Source organism: Larus michahellis, chromosome 3 (genome assembly GCF_964199755.1).
Source record: "Larus michahellis chromosome 3, bLarMic1.1, whole genome shotgun sequence".
Classification (NCBI taxonomy): Eukaryota; Metazoa; Chordata; class Aves; order Charadriiformes; family Laridae; genus Larus; species Larus michahellis.
Window position 1 is genome coordinate 26,516,533 of NC_133898.1, and position 23,679 is coordinate 26,540,211.

General features: G+C 38.1%; 2 protein-coding genes across 10 annotated transcripts in view; one reads left to right on the top strand and one right to left on the bottom strand.

Moving 5' to 3' along the window:
• Positions 1-10,682, top strand: part of RAB3GAP2 (RAB3 GTPase activating non-catalytic protein subunit 2) — a 48,564-nt gene extending 37,882 nt beyond the window's left edge. For 6 of the 9 annotated variants that reach the window (XM_074579292.1, XM_074579288.1, XM_074579293.1 and 3 more), the window contains exons 24-35: positions 693-909; positions 1,283-1,456; positions 1,588-1,694; positions 2,717-2,783; positions 3,520-3,590; positions 5,685-5,720; positions 6,292-6,366; positions 6,611-6,829; positions 7,603-7,692; positions 7,775-7,993; positions 8,622-8,780; positions 9,070-10,682. In XM_074579292.1, the coding sequence (XP_074435393.1) occupies positions 693-909; positions 1,283-1,456; positions 1,588-1,694; positions 2,717-2,783; positions 3,520-3,590; positions 5,685-5,720; positions 6,292-6,366; positions 6,611-6,829; positions 7,603-7,692; positions 7,775-7,993; positions 8,622-8,780; positions 9,070-9,216 (1,581 nt within the window). In that variant the 3' untranslated portion in view covers positions 9,217-10,682. The remainder of the gene's footprint in view (positions 1-692; positions 910-1,282; positions 1,457-1,587; positions 1,695-2,716; positions 2,784-3,519; positions 3,591-5,684; positions 5,721-6,291; positions 6,367-6,610; positions 6,830-7,602; positions 7,693-7,774; positions 7,994-8,621; positions 8,781-9,069) is intronic. The other 3 variants (XM_074579289.1, XM_074579291.1, XR_012586062.1) reach the window with 2 other exon arrangements.
• Positions 10,683-10,871: 189 nt separating this feature from the next.
• IARS2 (isoleucyl-tRNA synthetase 2, mitochondrial) overlaps positions 10,872-23,679 on the bottom strand; it is a 28,791-nt gene continuing 15,983 nt past the window's right edge. The window contains exons 13-23 of the mRNA XM_074579303.1: positions 23,077-23,179; positions 22,363-22,456; positions 16,933-17,041; positions 16,067-16,169; positions 14,956-15,081; positions 14,421-14,552; positions 13,734-13,840; positions 12,745-12,890; positions 12,415-12,605; positions 11,411-11,555; positions 10,872-11,261 (exon numbers count right to left, since the gene is read on the bottom strand). Of these exons, the coding sequence (XP_074435404.1) occupies positions 11,110-11,261; positions 11,411-11,555; positions 12,415-12,605; positions 12,745-12,890; positions 13,734-13,840; positions 14,421-14,552; positions 14,956-15,081; positions 16,067-16,169; positions 16,933-17,041; positions 22,363-22,456; positions 23,077-23,179 (1,408 nt within the window). The 3' untranslated portion in view covers positions 10,872-11,109. The remainder of the gene's footprint in view (positions 11,262-11,410; positions 11,556-12,414; positions 12,606-12,744; positions 12,891-13,733; positions 13,841-14,420; positions 14,553-14,955; positions 15,082-16,066; positions 16,170-16,932; positions 17,042-22,362; positions 22,457-23,076; positions 23,180-23,679) is intronic.

Consider the following 23,679-nt stretch of genomic DNA (forward strand, 5'->3'; position numbering starts at 1 on the left):
TTCTACTCTTAAAAGAATAAAGTAACAGCCTTATTTCCCTCAAAACTTCCTTTTTATCTCTTTTATCTCTTCCCCTGCCCACCCAGTCCTTTGATTTAAGCCTAACACTGTTAATGGCCAGGCTTCTGAGAACTCGGGGTTTGCTGTTTTGATGCACAAAGCTAAAAATCAGATCTGCACCCTACTGGAAAGATTCTTGGGCTTCCTGGCAGAGCATTTGCTGATAAACATGAAAATGATCAAAATAATACACAGAACTGTAATGTGTTGTGATGCAGTGCTTTTGGGTGCATGATACATATTTTTTAATATGGTAGGAAATTGAAATGTAGGTGGATTCATCCTATGTGTAGGAAACGTGTATATAGTGGAGGACTTAGAATTAAATCTTTTTTGAAGGGTTCTAATCCACTTTTCAACTAAATATTAACTTTAAAACGAGACTACAAGATGACCTTTCGGGTCCTTTTATTTCCTTATGTTTCTTATTAAGAATCTGTGCCTTCTGTGAGCACTGTCAGATATTAATTGATGTTTGCATAACAGTTAATGTACATATCTTGAACTAAATTATTCTTTAAAATGCAGTAGCTCTTAGGATATAGCTTTCCATTTTAATACTACGCATATTTTTAGACAAAACTGTGCTACTTTACGTGAACAGACCTAAAACAGTTCATATGTTCTGTTAGTTTTCCCAAATAATTGTAGGTTCGGACACAGAATCCTGGGAAGCACTTTCCCTTGATACTGAATATTGGAAACTTTTGCTAAAACAGCTAGAAGATTGTCTGATACTTCAAACACTACTGCATAGCAAAGTGAGCAAAAGGACGAAAAGAGTTTCGTCACTCCAGACTGAGCCTTTGGGCAGGCTTTCTGTAAAGAAATTGCTTGAAGCTGGAAAAGGTACATTTTTTCTCTTGGAAAGGTGGTTGATTGTTTTTCTAATAGACTTCTGAGTCATCCTTATCTTAATTTATGGTATGTGCTGCACTGGAATTTGTTCTGCTGGTTATTTTCCTTAATTTAAAAACCAATGCAAATCACGTAGAATAGTGTTTTAAAATTGTAAAAGAGTATTACTGTAAAGACTGCATTGTAAACCTCTAATCAGTTAATTAGGAAGTTTTCTAATTGGCAAAGTTCTCCTTATATAATTAACAGTATTAGTTAAAAATCCCGTGTCTCCACTTGTCCTTCAATTCTGGACCATAAATCTTGTGGGATACATTGACTATACCTTATCATTTTTTTACAATTTTTCTTTTTAATGTCCTAGGAGGTATTGCTGACGCTGTAGCAAAGTGGGTTTTTAAGCAAGGCTTCAGTCCTCTTGTACTGAATTTGGCCCAATGCAAAACCAATACAGATAGTACTGAAGAATCTGTAGAAATACACACTAATATCTTTCTTGAGGAATCGGAAGCAGATGCAGGCTTGGATACAATCCTAGGTAAGAAAATAACGTGAATTTTTTGAATTCTAAATGTCTGCAGAGAGATTTTAGATATTTTAGTTGTTGTGAAGTAATAGAAATTATAGTAGGAAAAATCTGTCTTGTAACTTCAGATTTTCTTTTTCTAGAGCTGCTGCAACTAGCATATCAGCAGTTTCCGTGTAGTCTTGAAGTGGATGTACTCCATGCACATTGCTGTTGGGAATATGTGGTGCAGTGGAATAAGGACCCAGAGGTAAAAGAAGTTCATTTGCGGGGAATAACAGTTAAAAACAACTCAATCGAAGCAGTTTCACAAGTCTATAATAGTTCATAAAAACTTTCATGCAGAAGACTGACTTTGAAAGCACGCTAGTTACAGTTTTTCTGTGGTAAGCGGAAAGCAGAAACTGAATTGAGAACTTGAATGCAGGTCCCAAGGAAAGACACAACTGTATGTTTCTAAGCTATCAGATTCTCAAAAGTGGAAGTGTGGATTCAAATAAGCAGCATGAAGAGGCTTTTAAACTGTTTTGTACTTGCACAAAATACAGTCAAGTACTGGAAAATAGCGATGAACCTTTTTTCTGTTCTAGATATACTAAAACAGATCACAGAATACTAAATTTGTTAGAGCAGAATTCATTCCATTTCAAGAGGAAGGAGAGAGTACTTGAATATTCTTAGATTCCCTGTTGGGAACTGTCACAGGAGAACGAACAAAAAAAATCCTTTTTTACACTGTTGTCCTGTAGCTTCGCTAATACTTGAAAATGTTATCCTAAGTTCTGATGATATCAAAATTGAAACTAGCACTCCTTAGACCTGTGCAACATAACACCTTGCTGTAGAACAGATTGTTCCTTTGAGATTGTTAAAAACTTAGTCCATCATAATGAAATGGAGTAAAAATTAATGTTTCTAGCTCAAACGGATTCTGTATTTGAAAAATTACTGTAGTCACTGGAGGTACCTTTCAGCAAAGGCTATGTTAACAGTACATATACTAAACCAGAGCCCTGAAAATAGTCCTGAAATCACAATGTGTGATTACTGATTCAGTGATTACTGAAACACACTTTGCCACATACACATGTATTTTTGTCAGATAGTAGCAGAGAAGATTGCAATATCAGAATAACTTACAAGTTTTGTAACTGTCAAAAAATAGTAGCTTTAAAATGGTCTGCCAGAGCCTTTTAAGAATTAATAGTTTACATTTAAACTAGGTTTTGAATAATGTAATAACTTGTCTTTTACTTTTTTGTTTTACATAAGGAAGCATGTTTTCTCATTAGGTCTATAGATCATCTGAGATGCATCATTAATGCTCATGTTCAGCATGGTAAGTATGAAGCTATTATTAAACTTGATCTTTGTTGATAGTGTAAAACAACAGAATAAATGACTGTTTGTTGACTAGTATAAATATATGTAATTTGTAGTAGTGATGGCCATTTTGTCTAAAAAAAAAAAAAAAACAACAACCCCAAAACTTTCTGCTGACGTTCAAGCTTTTGCGTTTCATGTTGAAACTGTTTCCATTAGAAACATGAAAATAAGTTTGTTAAATAAAATTAATGTATTTAAAAATATTTTAAAATACAATTACTCTGAATTTTTTTTATTTGCATTTAAATAGTGGCACATGCTTATTGCAGTCGATTACTTTTAATGCATTTCTTGATACACTGTTTTAGTGAATGTGATGACAGTTGTCCTTTTTGTAGGCTATATATGCAAATAAGTGCACTCTGCCTAAAGCACTAGTCTTAAACCTTCATGCTTACCACCAAAGTTTCTGTGTATCTATAGTGTTTAACCCAGTCTGCAAAATATAATAATTTTAACAAATGATTCATTGTCCTTCTGACTGCATTTCCTCCTGAGAAATCTGAAATCTAATATAAAGCGGTGAGGACAACTGCCAGTTCCTTCTTGTTTCATTCACCACCTTTTTCAAATTCCAACCCCCCCATCCCCCACCCCCAATTAAAGGAACTGGCCCATGGCTTTTCACTCCATACCTGTAAGATCTCTTTTCTATTCACTTGGAGTTTACAAATTTGTGGTTGTTCTAGGTATCGCTCTGATGATGTGGAATACATTCATAGTAAAAAGGCTTTCTTGTGCTACATATCTAATGGACAAGGTGAGTGCAGTGTTGTGACAGTATTTTTGAGGATGAATTTTTATTATTAACTGAAAAGTGAAACTAGTATTTTTAAACCACTGTTGTGTTTTTTCAAACTAAGTTTGGAATATCTGATTTAAGCATCAAAACCCCCCTGCTTAATTTGATTTATTGTGTAGCTATCTTTTGGAATTGATGAAGGCATGCATATTTTAAAATATCAGATCTGTGGAATGATCGGCTATGGGCAGCTGATCAGCCCTGGCTGATGTGCACTGAAGACTTATGCGCAGTGTTATGTTGTAATTGCTAAATAAAAAGTATTTGTGAAATAGTTTGAAACTATGTATGTGTGTATATAAAATTTCTAATTAGAAAACAATAAATAACTTAAAGTGTGTTCTCTGTGCCTGTTTCTTAGCAAGTTATTTCCATTGAAACATTCAGGTTCCCACAAGCAGCGGCTTTTCCAAGTGTTGTGGGGCAAGTTTTGCATTTGTGAGCTCTTATTTTGCAAAATGCAGAATGCTTTGTGGATGTTTGAGCATTTTTAGGTGTCGTTACCATTGTAAATCAGATGCTGTTCTAGTGTGCAGCTTGTTTGCTATGGGTTTTAGCAGTCTTTTGTCCCTGCTAAACTTCAGGTTTTTCATGCTTATAACTATGCAATAGATCTGTTTACTGTTTAGACAAATCTGTTTAGAACTGGAAGGCAGTTTAGGAAGAGCACTGCCAGTAAGTGATAGATCTGTTTAAATTTTAGGGGAATCTGCCTGTTGGTTTCCTGATGTAGAACAGCAGCTAAACATTTTTCAGCATAAAATTCCAGATGCAAAAGAAAGAAATGTTGACAGTGATTTAAAAAAAAAAAAAACAAACAACAAACCCTCAAAAACTTGCTGGCTTGTCGTCTTCTTTCCTTTGCTCCTCTCATTTTCTGCTTTTGCTTTTTGTTTAACTCTGTAAGAATTGGAGAATATAATTTTGCTCATTACTTTCAGCAAATAGGCTCAGTTGTGTACAGTTGTAGTAGGTGTTTCTTCTGCAAAAGCTCTTTTCCAGTTTTTCTGCATGCCTTTATGTAAGTACACCACCAATGCTTCTGCCTAGATTAACACCCACATAAGAGATAAAGGTTTTTATTAACTGTTTTTGGACACATCGGCTACCTCAAACCATTACTGTATAATAACAAATGTTGCTAACTTTTAATAGTTATTTATGTATGTTTGAAAGATGAGAATTAGTCCTCGAGATTTGTGTTATAGAAGCAGTAACATAACTGTTCTCTCACCAACTTCCAGAAAAATACAGTTTCCAAGTCTGTTGGCACTTAATCAGTCCCAGAAGTGACAGCTGAAAGTTGTACTGATTTCAGACTTTGAAACAGCATGATGGATCGCTTGAATTTGAGTTTAAATAATCCTATAATTCAGGACCCTGGAATCTCACTTCAGCTGTTGTTTGGACTCTGCCATGATGTTGTGGTCATTACTCTTATATTTTTTTTTGTGCTATGGAAGAGAGAACTTCCACTGATGTGTATGTGCTTCATCATGTGCAGCATGCAATTCAACTGTAGAAATTGGACCTCAGAGTAATATTCCTAAACAGGATATGATTGAGGTGTCTCTCCTGAAGAATTCAGATGGGCAAAGCAGGGAAACCATGTAATAACTTTCTTACTAGACTTTCTCCATCTCAGTGAATATGCTGGAGCTTTTGTTCTTCCGTTCCTCTTCCCTTGTTCCGTAATGTTTCTTTCTAATATCACGCTTGGTATTGTATCCCTAGTTCTGTATTGTAGAAATCACTAGGAATATTTTAGCTGCCTTTGAGATTTGAGTGAGGACCTTGGGGCCTTATTTCTAATTCTAGACTTTAAGAAGGATGAACTAATTATTGACATTCGTGATTCATTTCAGAATTGTATGATCTGTGTCAAATCTTTCATTGAAAGCAAGCTACGGAATGTGTTGCGTTATGCAGCTGTAATTAAGTATTTTCTCATTTTATATTAGGAAAATAGTAATAAAAGGTTAAAATTTGGGGTAACGGATACCTTAGGATGAAAATTATTTTATTGTGCTGAATTTTTTTTTTTTTAAACAGGTTGGAAAAGCTCCAAAAGACAGGTTATGCAGACGGGCAAGTAATACCACCTTTGTCTAAATGGAGAAAAAAAAAAAGCCTTAATTTTAGTACTAATTTGTGATTTTGAAAGTTTGAGGAAAAATTCAAAATGCAGTCCTAGAGAAAATCTTATGAATTTTAAGAAATGTGAACTAATCTTTATCTGACAAAGCAAATTAGAACAGTAGTATAACCATGAATACTAGACAAGGTAGACTTGAGACTATAACTTCACAAATTACTATTATTTTTCATGCATAACTTCATTAGTTATAAATTTTTTGGAAGACAACTGATGTGTGTAGAAAATTAGATTTACTAGATGTGATTACTTGAGGAATTCGGTCTTCTTTCAAGATACAGTATTGTAAATAGCTACATTTAGCTTTATTCCTACTTTTTCCCCTTTTATTTCTAATTCTTTGTTGTACTTCAGTGAATATTTGTTTACCTTTAAATATGTTAGGTTAATAAACTGGGCTTGACAATGTGTTTTATGTCAGCAATTGTCTTCTCAAACACAGGCCTAATAAAAGCCTGTTTCAATTCCAACTGAAACAACTTCAATCCTGCTGTTTGTTAACAGGACGTAGGTATGGGTGACACAGCAATGACAGCTTTTCTTGGCTGCTGTTCAGATCTTCTGCAAACGTTGCTAGAGGTAAATTTTTAATTTTTCAGTAGAAAGTAAGGAACTAATTCATTCAAATTTAATTTTAAAGAATATGGTTATGCTAATTTCTGTACCATTCCGTTCAGATAAATAGTAATGAACTTCCAGACAATATGATATTTTCTTTCTCATTTCGCTGCAGAGAGCTTGTGACTAAAACTGTGTCTTTTCTGTAGAAGGCCAATACAGGTGACATTTTGTGCGTGACTCCTTTTCTCTGTTCCCCTGGCAGGCTGATGTTAGCAGTGACGAAATGCAGGCTCCTGTCTTAGATACGGAAGACGCGTGGGTGTCGGTAGAAGGACCAGTATCGATAGTAGAACTCGCCCTTGAGCAGAAACGCATTCACTACCCGCTTGTTGAACACCAGTTTGTGTTATGTACTATCTTGTACGCCATCATGAGGTTTTCCCTGAAGAGTGTGAAGCCTCTTTCGCTGTTTGATAGCAAGGTACATCTTTTGAAAGCACGCATCTTAATATCGCTATCCTTCCTCTTGGCACTTATAATATATATGCTAGCTTTCAGCCTTTAAGCAGTTCATGCATAATTTTATGAAAGACATTTAGTCCACTGTGGTGCATTAATGAAGTTGTCACCAGAATTCAGGCTGAGACCCAAACTTGGTGCTTTTCCTCATGAATAAAAGATTCGTAGTGACCTCAGATGCATGAAAACCTCCTCCTTAATAATTAGCTGGCCTGAAAATACTGCATGGTAAAAGCACTGAATGACAAGTTGTTCTAGGTGCTTTGAGAAGTGCCAGATGAGACAAAACATAAATATTTAAGGTCAGAAATGTTATGTTAGTGTCACTGTTGTATCCATTATTGCTGATGATTATTCCAGAATTCTTAGCATCTTGAAGAGAATAAACAGCTTGTCATTTAATGCATATAAACCACTTAAAAAATAAAAAAAAAAAAAATAGAGAAAAGAAAAGGTCACTGCATTTGAAATGCAGTATATCTCCAATCAGAGCTCGACCCCGATACAAATCAGGTACCACAAACTGAGCTTTCTTCCTCCTAGCTCTACCACACTACAATTCTGAAAAAATTTAAACACAAAGTACTGGCGTAGACTGTCACTTAATTCCTGCTGGTGAGAAAATTATTTAGTCCTCTAATGCTGTGCGGATTTAGTAGGCTTCTTAGTATTGGATCAAATGGATTATTTTTATTCCCCTGTATTTCTGAGGCCTGTCTTTGCGCTCAATTTTAGGGCAAAAATGCATTTTTCAAAGACCTTACTTCAATTCAGCTGCTACCTAGTGGGGATATGGATCCAAATGTGTTATCCATACGACAACAGGTAGGTCTAAGTTTCGTTAGAAGTTCTTGAATTTCTAAAATCTCAAATAATACTGAAGTAACCTGCAATTTTTGCTTTCAAGTTCTTGGTTAAAGTTGTGAGCTCTGCTGTTCAAGCACTATGTTCATCACAAAAGGCCAAAGAAGTCTCAGAAGAGGAATTGTTTCCTTTTGAAAAGGGGAAGAATTGGCCAACTTTGGCTGTGGACCTGGCTCAGTATCTTCAAATCTCTGAGGATGTGGTCAAAAGGCATTATGTCTGTGAACTGTATAGTTATGGGATGGATCATCTCGGTGAAGAGGTAATAACAGCTTTTAACAATTTTAAATCAATACAGCATTATGTCAGATGTTCTGATAAAATTATTTTTTTCACTTATTTCAACACCTGGAAGGGTTAGGGAAGTATTATCAGGCTCAAAAAATCCCCAGGGTGGAAAAGACCAGTAATTACCCTCATTTTTCTTTCTTCCCGACAAGAATCTGCATATAGCAACTAGTGGAAACATTATAGGGCGTCACTCTACTGGTCTAAACCAGTACAGCCTTCTTTATTTTACTATATTTGATAATTTCAGGAATCTCTTCTTTTAAGAAAATTTTACTAGTCCTTGGACAAGAAAATCCTTCCCTTTCTTTAGGGGAAAAGCAAATGAGATTAGATGGAAGTTAGGAGTATGTTGCTGAGCGTATGCTTATGCTAATCACTATGTAAAGTACAGAGTAATTCTCTTTGTTCACTCCTCTGCTGTTCTGAAGCTTTTTAATAATATGCTTTATTACACTAACAGGTAACACAAGAAACAGTCTCAAAACTATTGTCCTTTTAGTATAGAGAAGCTTCTTTTGATACAGCTTTTCAAGCCTCCAGGTAAATGAGCTGTGTCATGCATAAATGGTTTCTAGTTCCTTATATATTTCTATTTTCAGGCCTTTTTTCAGGTGAATGACAAAGAAGTGCTTGCGTCGCAGCTGCTCATACTGGCTGGACAGAGACTGGCCTTCACTTTACTTCATATGCAGACAAAGGAGGGAATGGAACTCCTTGCTAGGCTGCCTCCAACACTCTGTACTTGGCTCAAAGCTATGGTAAGTTAAGCTCAATTTAGGAAAACAGCTTGATTTTTCAGAAGCTTGCGTTCACCGAAAGAGAGATTATGTCTGAGTGGCCCTTTCTTACTAATGGAAACAAGAATTTGTTCTCATTTTCCTGGTGCTAGTTCTGTTTCATGAAAGGTAAAGCAGCGTCATGGCTCAGAGCATCAGCATACTTGAGTTAATTAACCTTAGTAATCTGTTTTATACAAGTTCAGGAGGGCTTATATGCAGATGATCATCTGTAAAATTACTCTAATGCTGTGTTTGTTCCTTTATACAGGACCCCCAGGAACTTCAAAATGTAGAAGTGCCAATTGCAACAACAGCTAAACTAATTAACAAAGTCATAGAGCACTTACCGGAGAATCATGGGCAGTACAGCCTTGCCTTGAACCTGGTGGAGGCGGTGGAAGCCATCCCATCGTGACGTTCTGGGTTAGCGCGGTTCTGCTGTGTAGCAGCAGAATGCATGATGTCACACAGGGAGGCTGTGTTTCTTACAGAAAGAAACTTCCGTGTGGCTCTTGTTAAACAACAAAGAGAACGATGCTCCCCATCCCAGAATTTCGGACGGTAACTTTAAATTGGAGTAGATTTTAAATTCTGCACTAGTACAAAGATGTTTAGTTTCTTGTCAGTAGCTGAAACGCTTTGTTATTTATTTCTGACTTGAGTGCTTTTTGCGGTAGTCTAAACTAGGTATATTTGACAGCAGTTTTAGTCCACTTACCAAATCACATCTTGTGAAATTCTGTATCTCATGCTGTCAGTAACTGCTGCACTTTCAATGTTCCATGTAGGATTTGTTTTGCAAAACAAGCTGTAGAATTACACATGAGGAAAAACTTCAGTCTCTGAAGTTACCGTGTAAAGCCAACGCTGCTTTTTCAGAAGCTGGAGCTGGTGTTGGGCTCACACCTTGTAACTGCATTATATGTGACAGTGACGACTGCACTAGACATAGGATGAAATGAGCTGGGGCCGTACGCAAAGGGAGAACAGCCCACATTAGAAACAGCTTGGGAAGGAGAACCCAGTTCTCCAGACACAACTGTGGACACATCTTTTAGTCCAGACCTGCCGCTATTGTCTCTAGGGTGCTGGGCTTTCGCTAGAACTGGATTTACATCCCTCTCCTTTATTATTAAGCTCTGTGGAGTTTAAGTAGGACAAGGAATGTCTTATTTTAAGATTGTTCCCCTATCTTATCATGGTAGAAGATGTAGTATGCTATAAATCTCTGCACATATTAACTTGTAGTCAAAACAGTTGACCCAGCTTCACTGAGGATCCATAGAACTGAGTACTTTAGCCTTAAAAAACACACTTTTACTTATGGTACCTACAGGGAATCATATAGTATCTTCACTATGGGAGTAGTATTAAACATGATTATCTTGCATCAGTTAGTACAGAAGCCAGGAGTGAAAAATGAAATTGTGCAAACTGTTTTTTGTCTTGGAGTCAGCTGAAATTACTAGCTCCATCTTGTAACCTGTTCCTCTTGCATTACATGTAAGAAACATTCATAGTGTTCTGCCTTGCTGGAGACAGAATTTGGTCTTATCTTTCTGAAGTATGTGCTGCTGTCATCTAGGGTGACTTTACCATCTTGCCTCACAGCACTTCAAACTTCTGCAAAAAGGAGGATGCTGGAGATTTGGTCATCATGGAACCTGAGAAAACCCAAAAATGTTTCTTAGTTGCATTCCATTCCTGTATCCTGGTACAGCTGTGGAAAGGATTTTCCTGTCACTGAGTATCATGTCAGAGCTGACACACTACACCAATCCAATCTGTAATGTATTGTAAGTAATACTCTGTATATAGTGCTATTTTGTGTCTAATTTGCTGTGGATTTGTGTAAATTGATTAAATAAAATTTGAGGTTTCGTTGTGGTTTTTTCCTTCTTTTTAGGGAAGGGTAGTTACCACCTTTTCTTCTTCTGTTTTACAAGAGGAGTAGACATTCTAGGGGAGGTTCTGCAGAACTAACTGGTGCCAGGGTAAAAACTAAATGATAGCTGTTTCACTGCTAGGGAAGTGAAATTCCAAAGAATGCAGGTTGCTAAACCAAGTAAATTGGTCAGTTATTTTGAAACAACCTTTTTATTAAGCTGAAAAGTGATATACAGAGTTAGGGGTGTATATATATACACGCATAAGGTTTTCCCCCCAAAACACATAATAATTCTGCTGAGGCTGGGGCTTAAGCATCTGCTTCTACAGGCTTTGGTACACAGACCGTCTGGCAAGCCACCGCTTTTGCGTACTTCAGTACTCATGACGTTGGGGCAGCTTGTGGCCAGGCACTTCATCTTCATGTGCTCCCTTTTCCAGCCAGGACTTTCAGGCACCGTGGGCAGGGAGTGCTTGAGGAATCAGAAGTGTATCTCCTGCAGCGAGGGCATTTTGCTTTGGCAATGGGTAGGGCTATAACTTCATATGAAGATTCTTCACGGATATCGCCACCTGTTAAAGCAAGCATTATCACTGAGATGGGGTAGGTGCAATGCGTATACTCAACTCTACATACGAAGCAAATAAATAACAAAGTACGGTGTAGTGCAGAAAAGAACCAGCTGCTTAGCACAGCTGTCCCTCTGGAATAGTTCTCTTACCTTCCAAGTTAATCAGAAAGGTCCCTTTGATGATGTTTGCATCTGCAGGTGTTTCTTTAGGTAGCTCACTCAGCAGGGTTGTCTGGGAAGCCATCATTATTTCATTCAGCTGTGAAACACTGGAAGTTTCTTCAGCCTGGAGTGCCTAGGGAGGAAGAGAGGTAATTTTCAGGCTTGCAACCTGTTTTTTGTTCCTCAGCATCCTCCTCCTTAAAAACGTTAAAGCAAAAGTAGAATTAATGTGTATGTGATTGCAATGGCTGCCATAGCCTTGTCAGGGAAGCAGCACAAGTTTGTTACACATACATGTGTGCCTAAATAAATGCATATACAAGATTACATTTAAATCCAGCATCAAACCAGCTATCTACCACTGCAAGCTCTTTAAAACGAATGCAGAGACAGTGGTTCCCAACCAGAGTGGATAACTTGAACCAAGAGTCTAATTTACTTGCTCAGGGGTCAGTATGAGATCCAGTACCCTTTTAACCCACTAATGAATAACCTGGATGTTGGGGGCAGAGCACACCCTTAGTAAGTTTGCTGATAATACAGTGCTCGGAGGAGCTGCACTGTCATTCAGAGGGACTTCAACAGGGTGGAGAAGCAGCCTAGCAGCTCTCTCGTGAAGTTCAGTAAAGCAAAATGCCCAGTCCTGCCCTGGGGAGGAGTAGCCCCAGGCACCAGTACGCACTGAGGGCCGACTGCCTGGAAGGCAGCTGAGCAGAGAAGGGCAGCTGACCGTAAGCCAGCAATACGCTGGCCCAGAGAAGGCCAGCAGCATCCTGGATGACCTGGAGAGATTCAAAATCCAACTGGCCACAATCCCGGGCAACCTGCTGTAGCTGAGCCAGCCTGAGCTCAGGGCTCAGGCTACACACTCTCCAGCAGCCCCTTCCACCCTCAGCTGTTCTGTGATTTTCTGTCAAGTGCAAAGCAGAAGAAAGTTTACAGAAATTAGTACTTTGTGCACAGATGACACTACTCTTAGTTGCATTTTTTACCTCCATTAATTCAAACAGCAATCCAGGCTCAATTACAATGACAACTTCATATTCCAAAGCATTCTTGCCAGAGATGGACCCAAGGAAAGAGTCCCTCATTGCACATGCACCTTCTATTGCTTCCTCAATGCCAGGCTTCTTCCACGCTGAGCTTGCGTTAATCCATCCAGTACGAAACACACCCTCTGAGTCTTGAAAGCAAAGCAAAGGAATTTTTAATTTAGTGTAGACAAATAAAAAAGAATGGCATATCTCTGTATTCGCATTCCTTTTAGCTGTGCAATTAAACAGTGCACTAAGAGAAGTCCTTAGAAATTACACGTGCTTTACCTTTCTTATAAGGGAGGTGCTGGAAAACCTCCTCTGCCAAGTGAGGAAGAATTGGTGCAAAGGAGCGGACTACTACGTCCAACGCCTCTGCTAGCACAGTTTGACACGAACGGCGCTTTGGATCTTTTTCTTCTTCACAATAGAGCCTGCAAGACAGAGATGAAAGCTGGAAAGTATCTGTACGTTCATGTTACTGTTCTTGCTCAAGAGCCACCGAAGGGACTGAAGTCTGACCTAGCTCACCTTTCTAAGGAAAGCTTTTCCTAACTGCCCTCCCCCGGCAAGCACAGTGGTATAGGTACCGCAGGACCATTTGCAGGTGCAGCCACATCTTGTCATAGGAAAGGAGATTTTGTACATGGCATGTTAATTTGCTTCGTGTAGATGAGAATCTTAGGCAGCTCTGTTTGCCCTTTGTTCTAGTTCATCTGCCAAATTCTAGTTCATCTATCCCTGCCTTTTCTTGCATTCTGGAAACTAAAGGTCAGTATAACCCTCCATGAGAGAGCCCTTTCAAAATTTACAAAGCTTTCACATCATTTTTTCATTCACATCCTTAGGTTTCTTTATCTGTTTTGGTTTTTTTTTTTTTTTTTTAGATCAGTAGAAGACATTAAGTTGCCCAGAGAAGTGCTGAAAGCCTTTCCCCTGCCTTCCCAAATTCAGATGCACACAATTCCAGGTAGAAGTACAGATCCAAGAATTTATCGTTAAAACTTTTGTTTAGTTTTAAATCTGCACACGTGATTACCTTTCAAAATGATTCAGTGCCCCCAGAGGACAGAATATAGAAGCACAACGATGACAAGACACTCAGCTGAAAGCAGCCAAGCCTTCGCCCATCTGCTTTATTGCACTAAAGCACAATATATAACTGAAACGTTCTCTGAGAGCTGCACTGCCTCAGCGTTTGCCTGGAATGTTATTGCCTCCATCTCAAACCGATTAACTTGTTTTTTCCCTTTTAAAGGCAGCAGTAATGAACTTACCTGTCTTTGATTATACTGAAATAAAAGTTAGACAAGTTTCTGGAACAGAACGCTTGCAATAACCGAACAACTTTGCTATAATCGTATTCTTTGTATGCTTCTGTAACCTGGGAGAGGGAGCAGAGAGAGAGAAGAATGGAGTAGCAGTTTTCATCAGATGGCCTACAGTGACAACCCCTGATGAACCCGAACTTACAGAAACTGTGAGCAGTGACACAAAATCTGTGAGCATCTTTAAAAGGCTGGGGAAGGGGGAAGTTAATTCAGTGAACAATTATGACAAAGAAATAATTTTAATTCAAATTTGAGGGGAGAGCATGGGGGAACCCCAGAAATTATGCCCATACTTTCTCCTTCAGCAGAACAGTTCTGAGTGACAGAAACAACTAAATTTTAGACTACAGCAGATTTCCAAAGCTCCAGAAGGTTTTTTTTTTGTTTTGGTTTGTTCTTTTTTTTAATTTCTAACCATTTCTAAAGACTTCTAATTTGACAAGTTAGGAATGTTAAAAACAAAGCCTTCCTCTCAAAAGTTGAGACGGGCCTAATGTAGTGCACGTGGCATCAAAGAAGCCTCTGTGGTCATAATTTGCCCACTGTTTACTCACACTTGAAGAATTTTCCCTAGAGGGTATAACCAATGAAAAACTTTACATATATATTCATCGAAATACAGTTTTTCCCTACCTTGCTGCCATAATCTTGCAATAGATGCAGCATGTATTGATCTACTATGTACATCTCTGAAGCGGGGATGGAATCGGTTTCTGGATTGAAGCCAGCCATGTTTCCCAGCATGAAGCGTAGTGTATTCCGTAGCTAGGAACAAACCAGACAAATTAACATTAATGGCCTGCACTTTAGATGAAACACAAAATGATAATATTCTATAATGAATTAGCTAGACTTGACTGCTTTTAAAAATGATTGTTTGACTAGTTAACAAAGGTACCATGAAGAACATATGCTAAAAGGACCTACAGAAAAGAAGACTGGCTATTACTGAAGCATGCTACAAAAAAACCAGTGTTTTCCTTAGTACACTTTACTATTTGATCCACAGACGCAAAAAGCAGTAGTACCTACCTATCTAAGTTTGGGAAAGCTTTCTTTAGTCTAATAACTGAAAAGCTTTGCAATAAATTCTACTCAGCCAACGCAAAACCAAATATAAAGAGGGCCTGTCATTAGAATGAAGAGCATTAGCGTATTTGGCTCTTACCTTGTTGATATCATCTCTCGCAGCATTAAGTACAACAGGCCCAATCAATACCTCGGTAAAAACGTTGGATTCTGCCACCCACCAGCGGAGAACATCAGCACCATATGGAGGATCCTTGCTGTGATCCTATGTCGAGACAGAAAGGCACATGAGTGAAACTGCTGGCGGTCCTGCAGCACGGGGAGCAGTGCAAGTCCATGTCGTCAGTGCTGCGAATATACCCACAAGTGTGCCCAGAAGGCCACTGTATCTGGAGGCCTTCACCCTCTGTTAGCAAGATTTACTGTTAAGCCAGGGATACAATATGCAATATATATAATCGCAGCAGTCTGTGTACAGGCAATGCTAGAACTCAGGTAAATTGAGATAAGCTCATTTTACAGCCTTGAATCCTTTGAACACTTAACATTAAAACAGCAATGTAAATACCTAAAACTACATACTTTTTATGTCTTCTCTCCTTTTCGAAAGAAGAGAAGCTAATGTGTGTTTTATTGAATCAGATAAGCAAGTCTTTGTGAGGATTGATTCTTTTGTCTAGAGAGCTGCAAAATCTGCTCTGCCGCCTCAGAAAGCGCAACAGCAGGACTGGGGAGGGGAAACAAATTCAGAGCATCACCTGCAGCGCAACCTCCGTGACCATGGATTGCAGCACGTTTCCAGAGTCAATAGTGAGCCCAGGCTGAAAGCAGCCGGGCTGCTGGGGTGCAACTGCTGCTCTCACTGCTGTACTGCTGGGCCCAGCTTGTAGGTTTCAGTTTGAAAGCAAAGTTTAATTATTTTGATTTTTTTTTAATCCCTCCCTGTCATTCCATCAACAGTGTTCCCAAGTAAAAAGGAACCATTCTACACCTCCTATACAGTGTATTTTCTTTTCTTTTAGCACAAAACAAAGTTGGGGTTTTTTTAGGCACCACAGCTGAAGCAAAACAACTCGAGGTTTTCACTCCAGCCACATGGAAGTGCAGTGTAGGCAAAGTCTTCAGAAAAGCTTTACAGAGTTCTGCCACAAGCCAGCTGTTTAGAGAAAAACATGCCATAAGACAGCTGCAGAATCTGGTAGCGAAAAATTGTAACTAGGGATTTTAAGAAACTCAAGAGCTTGACTTACTTCGCCTCCATTGATTACTACATCAGGGTCAACCACGTTGCCAATAGATTTAGACATCTTCTCCCCTTTCTCACCAAGTGTAAATCCATGAACTACCAGAGTCCTGAAAAAAAAGATTTAGTGAAAACAAAATCCCAGAAAAAAAATAATAAAACCTGTTTTAAGAGTAAGGATATTCTTAAGTCAAAACATACAGAAATCCTCTATTTTGGTAAGCCTGAGGCTTCATCTGTTGAGTTCAACCAACCGTGAATATGCTGCACTACCATCCAAGTAGTGCATACTACTAAATTTTCCTCATTTATCCAGGGCACGTGTATTTCAGACGAATTAAAGACTAAAGAGTTATTTACTCTTTAAGCCAATACATTTCTCCAAATTGTACAACCTCCTTGCAACTGACCTGCATCACCCTTCCCTATGCTTTTCATCTTCAAGGGGACAAACAGTATATGGCACAGCTCCCGCACAAGACCTGCACACAGTGATTCTGAATTCCTTATAGTCCAACATTCAATTCACAAGTCAACGATCATAAGAGATTTTCATACTGCACCTCCCGTAATAATCCCTTTGGTTACAGGAGTGAGAGAGATGGCGAAAGAACAGACCTGTATTTGATAGTGTAATAGGATATACCAGAATGACTGAGAAAGAAAACATCTATTAAAATTATGATGGAAAAAATTTAAATAATAACTCCATTACAATCCAACCCGAGAAAAGCTTTATACTGAAAATATAAGAACACAGATCGTCCACTTAATAATGGCTTGGTTTCTCTTGTTTACACACTACTGCCACACTATCAAAAGCCCAATATTTAATAAATGAACTAGCAACGTGTTTGCAATCCATGCACTTACTTATATGGTGCTTTTTTCCTCGCTGCCACACTAGTTAATAGAGAGGACTGAAACCAACCTCCCAGTTGGTCTTTTCCTTCAAGGTACGTATCTGCTCTTTGCTCTGCTCCTTTAAAAACAGAAGATTTTTTTTAAAAATATCAGCCTGTATCTTCAACAAATTAGTACACTTAACAGAAAGTGTCTGAAAGTGATTACTAAAGCTTACTCTGCTCTTTAATGCTAGTAGATAAGTTGCTTTTACAAAGAGTGTCTGGTTACTTGAACATGATACATGTGATTCATTAGTATCACAATTTTTTTTTAAAATCCAAGACTTGCTGAACTCCAAAATCTAACAAATAAGCTTGCTTTCCCCCAAACAAAAGATAAATTTTGAAAACAGAAGCTATCATGCTCAGAGCACTTCATAAGAAGTTCTCAAAATACTTTCCAAGTACTCCTAAGCCAACTGAAGGACCTAAGAAGAGCTCACATACTTTGGAATTAATAAAAATTACGCTACAGCCTGAAACTTCATCAGTTGGTAATTACTCAGAATACAAGTCACAGATGTAACATGCCTGAGTAGCCTGTGTAAGGCAGCAGGTATTTTCGGAGGAGACCAGGAAGCTTTGGCAGTGACCACAGCTCACCTGCGACAGAATTTACATTTCTGGTCACTGGCGTTCCAGGAAGATTAAAAATTTCAGGAAAGGATTAAGACAACAAGGGAAACAGAAAGCCTGTTGTGGGAGAGAGTGGTCTGGAGGAGCCAGGCTTCTTTAGCTTATCCAGGTGAAGGCTGAGTGGAAATATTCTCTATAAATACACAAAAAAAGAGGAACGCTGGAGCAGAACAACTGGAGCTAATGAGTACTCTTGGCGTTAGAGAAACAATGGGCTACAAGGCATTGGCTGACTGCACGTTAAAAGCAGCAGAAGAGCACACCCAGCTTTCTCAAGGGGCTGAAAGAGGGTGGCAAACCTTTAATGGCTTTACTGGTGGAGTTCAGTCACGCTACAAAAGGGTGCAAGATTTGTTGACTCAATAAGTCCCTCCTCATCCTAAACAATCCCAGCCAGGTCATCATCAGAGTGAGAACAGAATAATGTCGAGCACAGCAGAACGTGCAAGTCAAAGCCTACAAACGTGCAACATTCTATGCATATTTGGCAGGATCCAGGATCTGGACTCCAAAAGTTGATGGTGTTATTTTCCAGATATTCAGACAAAAGTTTCTCTACTCGGTTTTTATCTACTAGCTCCTTTTATCCTCCTCCTAGGACTCCTGAGACAATGCTTCTTTCTGCTGCTGGCACTTGATTTATTTGTTTAACTTAATGGAAGTTTCGATATTTAGATCCATCCTGCAATAAAAGGAAGTTCAACATTACAAAGGTCAAGGCCAGCTAGCACAGGAAAAATGTGTGGGTGGATGTTATGGTTTTTAACACATTTGTTTATTCCTTCAAGAAAATATACTATGAGTTTGGGTTTTAAAAGTAGAATAAGCAGGCATCAGCCTTTGTATTAACAGAACACAGAGATACTTGTGAGAAGACAAAAAAAAAAAAGTGTATTTGCGGTAAGGAAGAAAATAACAGTGGAAAAATCCGTAACAGCAGCAGCAACACGTTTCTTATTTACAACTAGTTTAGTAGGCACTGGTTTTAGAGAAGTGAACTTTTCGTGGAAATGCCAGTAGTTACAACTTAGAGGAGAGAAGAATTTAAACAAACAACCGATTACAAATAGCAAACTGTACTGGTCTTTTCTGACAGGAACCAGTACATCTGGCAGGCTGGCTAATGTAGCTTACAAAGCTAATGGAGGCCTGAACATTTTATCTCTGTAAAATACAAACACGGGTTTTGCATATACAAAGCCTGCCTTTTGGCCTCCCTAACTCAGTTTCATTAAAGTTGCAACGGTTATATACCGAGGATTATATACACAGGATTTATTAGAACAGTGTGCCCGTTTCTCTGTAAATGGAAGAATATGTCCAACAACCCAGAAGAGACTTCTTGGTTGTTTATTTTACACTGAGGTATAGTACATAGGTCATTAAAGAGAATTACAATTTATGATCCTTCTGGTTTGAATTTCAAGATTCCATATCTTTGATCTCACAGACTTTGACTTTTAGATTAAATGTATTGTATTTTAATGCCAGCAATGAATCAGCTAAGATAAATTCAAGTCTCTCAGTCAGCACAAAAGTTTAAACACTTAGATAGGTAAGTTGTAAAATAATCACATTTGTTCAGTTAAATATTAGCCAATAAGATAGGGAAAAGTTACGATGCTGAAAACTACTATCATTGCAATACAAAACTATGGGTAAAAAGCTTCTACCAACGGCATGTCACACTGCAGTACCGTCCAGCGTGCATTCTTATACGAACTATTTTGAGAAATAATTTCAAGTTTGCAGTGCAGATGGCACTCTGCCACGTGAAAACGAATTTTAAGACACAGAAGAATTCTCTAAAATGGATACTCCAAAGACAGCTACTGAAATTAGCCCTGAACACAAACCGAGCATCAAAGAAAGAAAAGAAAAAAAACCAAACCTCCTAGGCACTACAGCATTGAGTATTCAAAATCAGAAAATGCTTTTGAATCAGATTTTGCTTTTACCACACCTTCTTTTTGGAGGCAGGGTATTAACACTCTTCTACCTCGCACCAGTACTGTGAAATAAATTTATTCATGTACGAAGCACTCCGACATGAAATTTTAACATTGCATAAAAGAATACGGAAACTGTTCTTTCAAATAATATTTGAGGCATGTGTAGGAAGAAATAAACAGGATTAGGTAGCACAACAATAAACTGTTCAGTGAAAACAGTGTTAGGCAAACAAAGCAGCAATGAAGCAAACTGTAGCCCAAAAAAACTTTAGTAGCAGCGGGGTTTTTCAGAGCACATGGCACATGTGGATCTCTTCTCAATGGTGCAAGCAGGGTAGTATTTATTTTACATACAAACTAGTTATATCTGTTCATTTTTGGTTTTGTGACTACAGGAGCTAAATATTTGATTTTAGTGTGCAAATCACACGTTCCTAGCTGCTACACTGCTGATCTAGGACAGTTTGGTTAATTTGTCATTTATCTAGAAATGGTACCTTTGATAATCCCAGGCCCGAAAGACTGATTTAATGAAAAAAAGCATAATTTTCAGTCACTTCTATCAGAACTATGCCCCATATCTGGTAGGAAATGCAGCAGGGCAAGCATTAGAAATAAGACTGAATGCATTCAGCCTATGATTTAGGCCACTGAGCTTGCTGTTACCGAGCAATTCCTTTAACCCATTCAGAAACCTCATATTGCAGAATCTCTCTCCCCTCTTCCTCGTCCCCATCCTCTTCCCAACCTGCCATATGTTTTGAAAGCAATCTGTGTGGCCATTAGCTAAACGGATGAATTTTATAACTGCTCCATCTCCTTTAATAAGCTCAGACACAGCTAGTTCAAGTCCAGGGAAATCCCAGGCCTAAGTTCCCCAAGTTGCAGAGACGTTGAAGAGAAGAACTTATTTTTGCGAGACTGGAACTGGCAAGGGAATCTGTAATACTCTTTAGCCCTGATGGTTTCTAACAGACAGATCATTGATTTATAATTTTCCATCATTTGGGTTCATGGTAGAGTGAAACAATTATAAACATTAGTCTCACGGTTTTAGCCATCTATTACATACTCCAGTAACTCATATGCTGTGAGAGAAACACTGCCGTGCATGACACTGTCATCAGAAGGCAAGCAGTAACTGCCATTATCACTGATCTCCCACTACAAAATTAACAGGTAGCACTTTACAGGTAGCACATCAGCTTCCATATGACTCTGTGCTTTCATGAGTTTAAGCCATGGGAAGTTCTTCTTCCTGTTGTGGCATTCTCTAAGCAATTTTGGATTTCTCGTTGGATTTCATCCATTTTTCCCCAGGAGTACTTTGGAAAATAATCCCATCAGTTAGCCTGTTTGTGAGCCTTGCTAGTTATTTTTATTGACATAAGAAGTTCTGCAAAAAGTGCATTTTTCATAAAGCCTAAATTAAAACAGTAATTTTGTATGAATCACTGAGACAGTACTTCCACTTCTGACAGTGGCTGGGGCCTCAATTACATAGGAAAAAAGGTAATGCAACTTTTGTGTCATTTCTGAAGATAGAGAGTCTTACAAGATCACACTGCTTGTTAATCGTTCCCCCAACTTTAGAACCAGTGAGGCCACTCCAGTCATGTCAGACAGCTAAAGAAGATGCCTTACACACACCCAGTTCCAGCAAGTTTCATGAAAATAGATGACTAGATAGAGGAGAGGAACTTTCAGTGGTTCCATGAAAGAAGTCTGTACTGTCAAAGACCCAACATTTATTAGGCATTACAGAATCCAAATGGGAGCCTTACACAAATTAACAGTGAATCAAGACTCTTGATTCTGCTATTTCTTTACGCAGGATGAGAAGTAGTTTTTGCATAATGAGGTATTAAGCCCTTAAAGAATGCAAGTATGTAACTGTGCACATAAAATACCATTACTTTGTTATACCTTTCAGAACCAAACCAGAAACATTTTTAAAGAGTGTGAACTTTAACATATGTAAAGGTCTTCCAGAAAATGAATGTTTGCTGATGGTACTATTGCCTGACCACGTTGCTAAGAAATAAAACCTCTGGTACCAACGTGTTTTATAATTCAACAAGATTGTTATCACGCAATTGTGTACTGAGGGTTTAAAGTCCAACAGAATTGATGTATGGGACCAGATTCCTCCTTCAGAAGTGACTCCTGACTTTGGACTGTCCTCCAGACAAACAGTGTGTATTTTATATATTTTTATACAAATATGTATCTGCTACCTCCTAAGTAGCAACTACGGGCAGTAGGAGCTATAAATAGCATACAGCAAGTATAAATGTTTTAAGCCACAATATACTGCTTTAATTACTGGAAGTAATCAGAAGTGAAAAAGTACACCTACACTGTTAAAATTATAAAACTTACTTAGATTCAGCAGAACAAAACTGAGATCAGCTGCTTCAAATAGCAAGCACATGCACGAAATGGAATTTGTTAGCTGAAAGTAATTCAAGAGTTACCAACTAGCAGCAAAATACCTTGGCTGTTTGTGTCATGAAACATAATACTCAAAACAAATATGTTCTGATGAGAAGATATATGGTATGCCACATGGCAGAATCGGTCAGAATAGAATACTAGAAAAAAAATCTCGGCTTCAACTATGCTGAAAATGAGTTTGCGGACATTAAACCCTTACCTTTACAAGCAAAAGCCAGTTCACAAGAAGTCACAATCAATTTGCTGCTGGCATCATCTAACTCAGTTTTGCTGATATGAACACCATCACGCTAAACAGTTATATTTTATTCTCCAAGTATTTTAAAAGAAAGATAAACATATTAATTCTGTACCTTCTAAAACATGAGCCCAGGAAGTTCCACTGTCAAACCAGATGTCTAGGACATCCTGTCCCTTGACATAATCCAAAACATCATGACCACCAGCCTATTAGAAAAACAAGTATTAAATAATGCCAATAGAATACTCCAAATCACCACTGCTTCTCAAAGCTAGATATAAAGTAGATTTTGTTTCGGGACCAGTTTTGTACAGGCTCTGCTACCAACTTTGTGAGTGAACACAAAATATATTAGGTAATTTTTCACAATAGTTTTCAGATAATTACTGATGAAAATCCAAAACAGAACAAGGAAAAATTAGAAAAAAAAAAACCCCTGAGATGGCAGAGTAACACTACAGTTTTTGTGCTAGTTTAAGAACACAATTGTTAAAGGAACAATAAAAAGTTAGGAATAACTAAATAAAAATTCTAATCCATTTTAATGACAGAGACTTCAAATATATTTTGCATCTTAATTTGATTAAGATGTCACTTTCCTCCTGAACTAAAAGGAGGATGGAGATCTCTGCCCTGAATGAATGGCACAAATCTGATTGTATGTATTTTACCACACTCAGATTTCACTTTCTGAATATTCCTTTCACAGGATACCTTCTCATGAAGGTACAAGATTGAAAAGGATCACAAGAATATACGAAGGTTTTATATTATTTCCCGTCACTGAACTGTCTCAAGCACCCTGTATCTGAAGTAAAAAAATTACCTTCGCTACAGCCTCTTTTGATAGTAGTTGTTCAACAGGAAGGGTCCACCATGCATCTGTTCCTTGCTGCTCCACTATTTTGATGACATCTGTGATAGTTTCACTGGGTTAGAAGGAAAAAAGGGGTTTATGAACCGCTGAGTTAATCTTACCTTTCTACAAGTATCCCAGATCCAAAGTGGCAAGATGTACCAATAAAAAGATCAAGCTATTTAAACCTGTGATTTTTCAGCTTCTAATCCAGACAAGACTCCACAGAGCTTTCTGCCCCTATTTTTTGTCTTCCAAGATGTGTAAGATTGTGTAAAACCTGGACATACTGAAACTTGCATGTATTCCAAATAGCTTTTTTCTCCAAATACTCAATAACTGGGCACTTGGAAAAGACGCCAGCAGCCTGAGAACTTCTAAAATACATTTCACTTGTTATTTCTTGACCTTGAATTTACAGAAACTAAACAACTACTTCCTCAAAAAATATCTGCTCTGTTATAAAGAGACCTTGAGAACTCATGTGGAAATTGAGAGTTAGGAAATGGCAGCATTTCAAATAACATGCGTATATATTAGACTTCTGGTTGCCTGGATTCCCCCTTTTTAGCA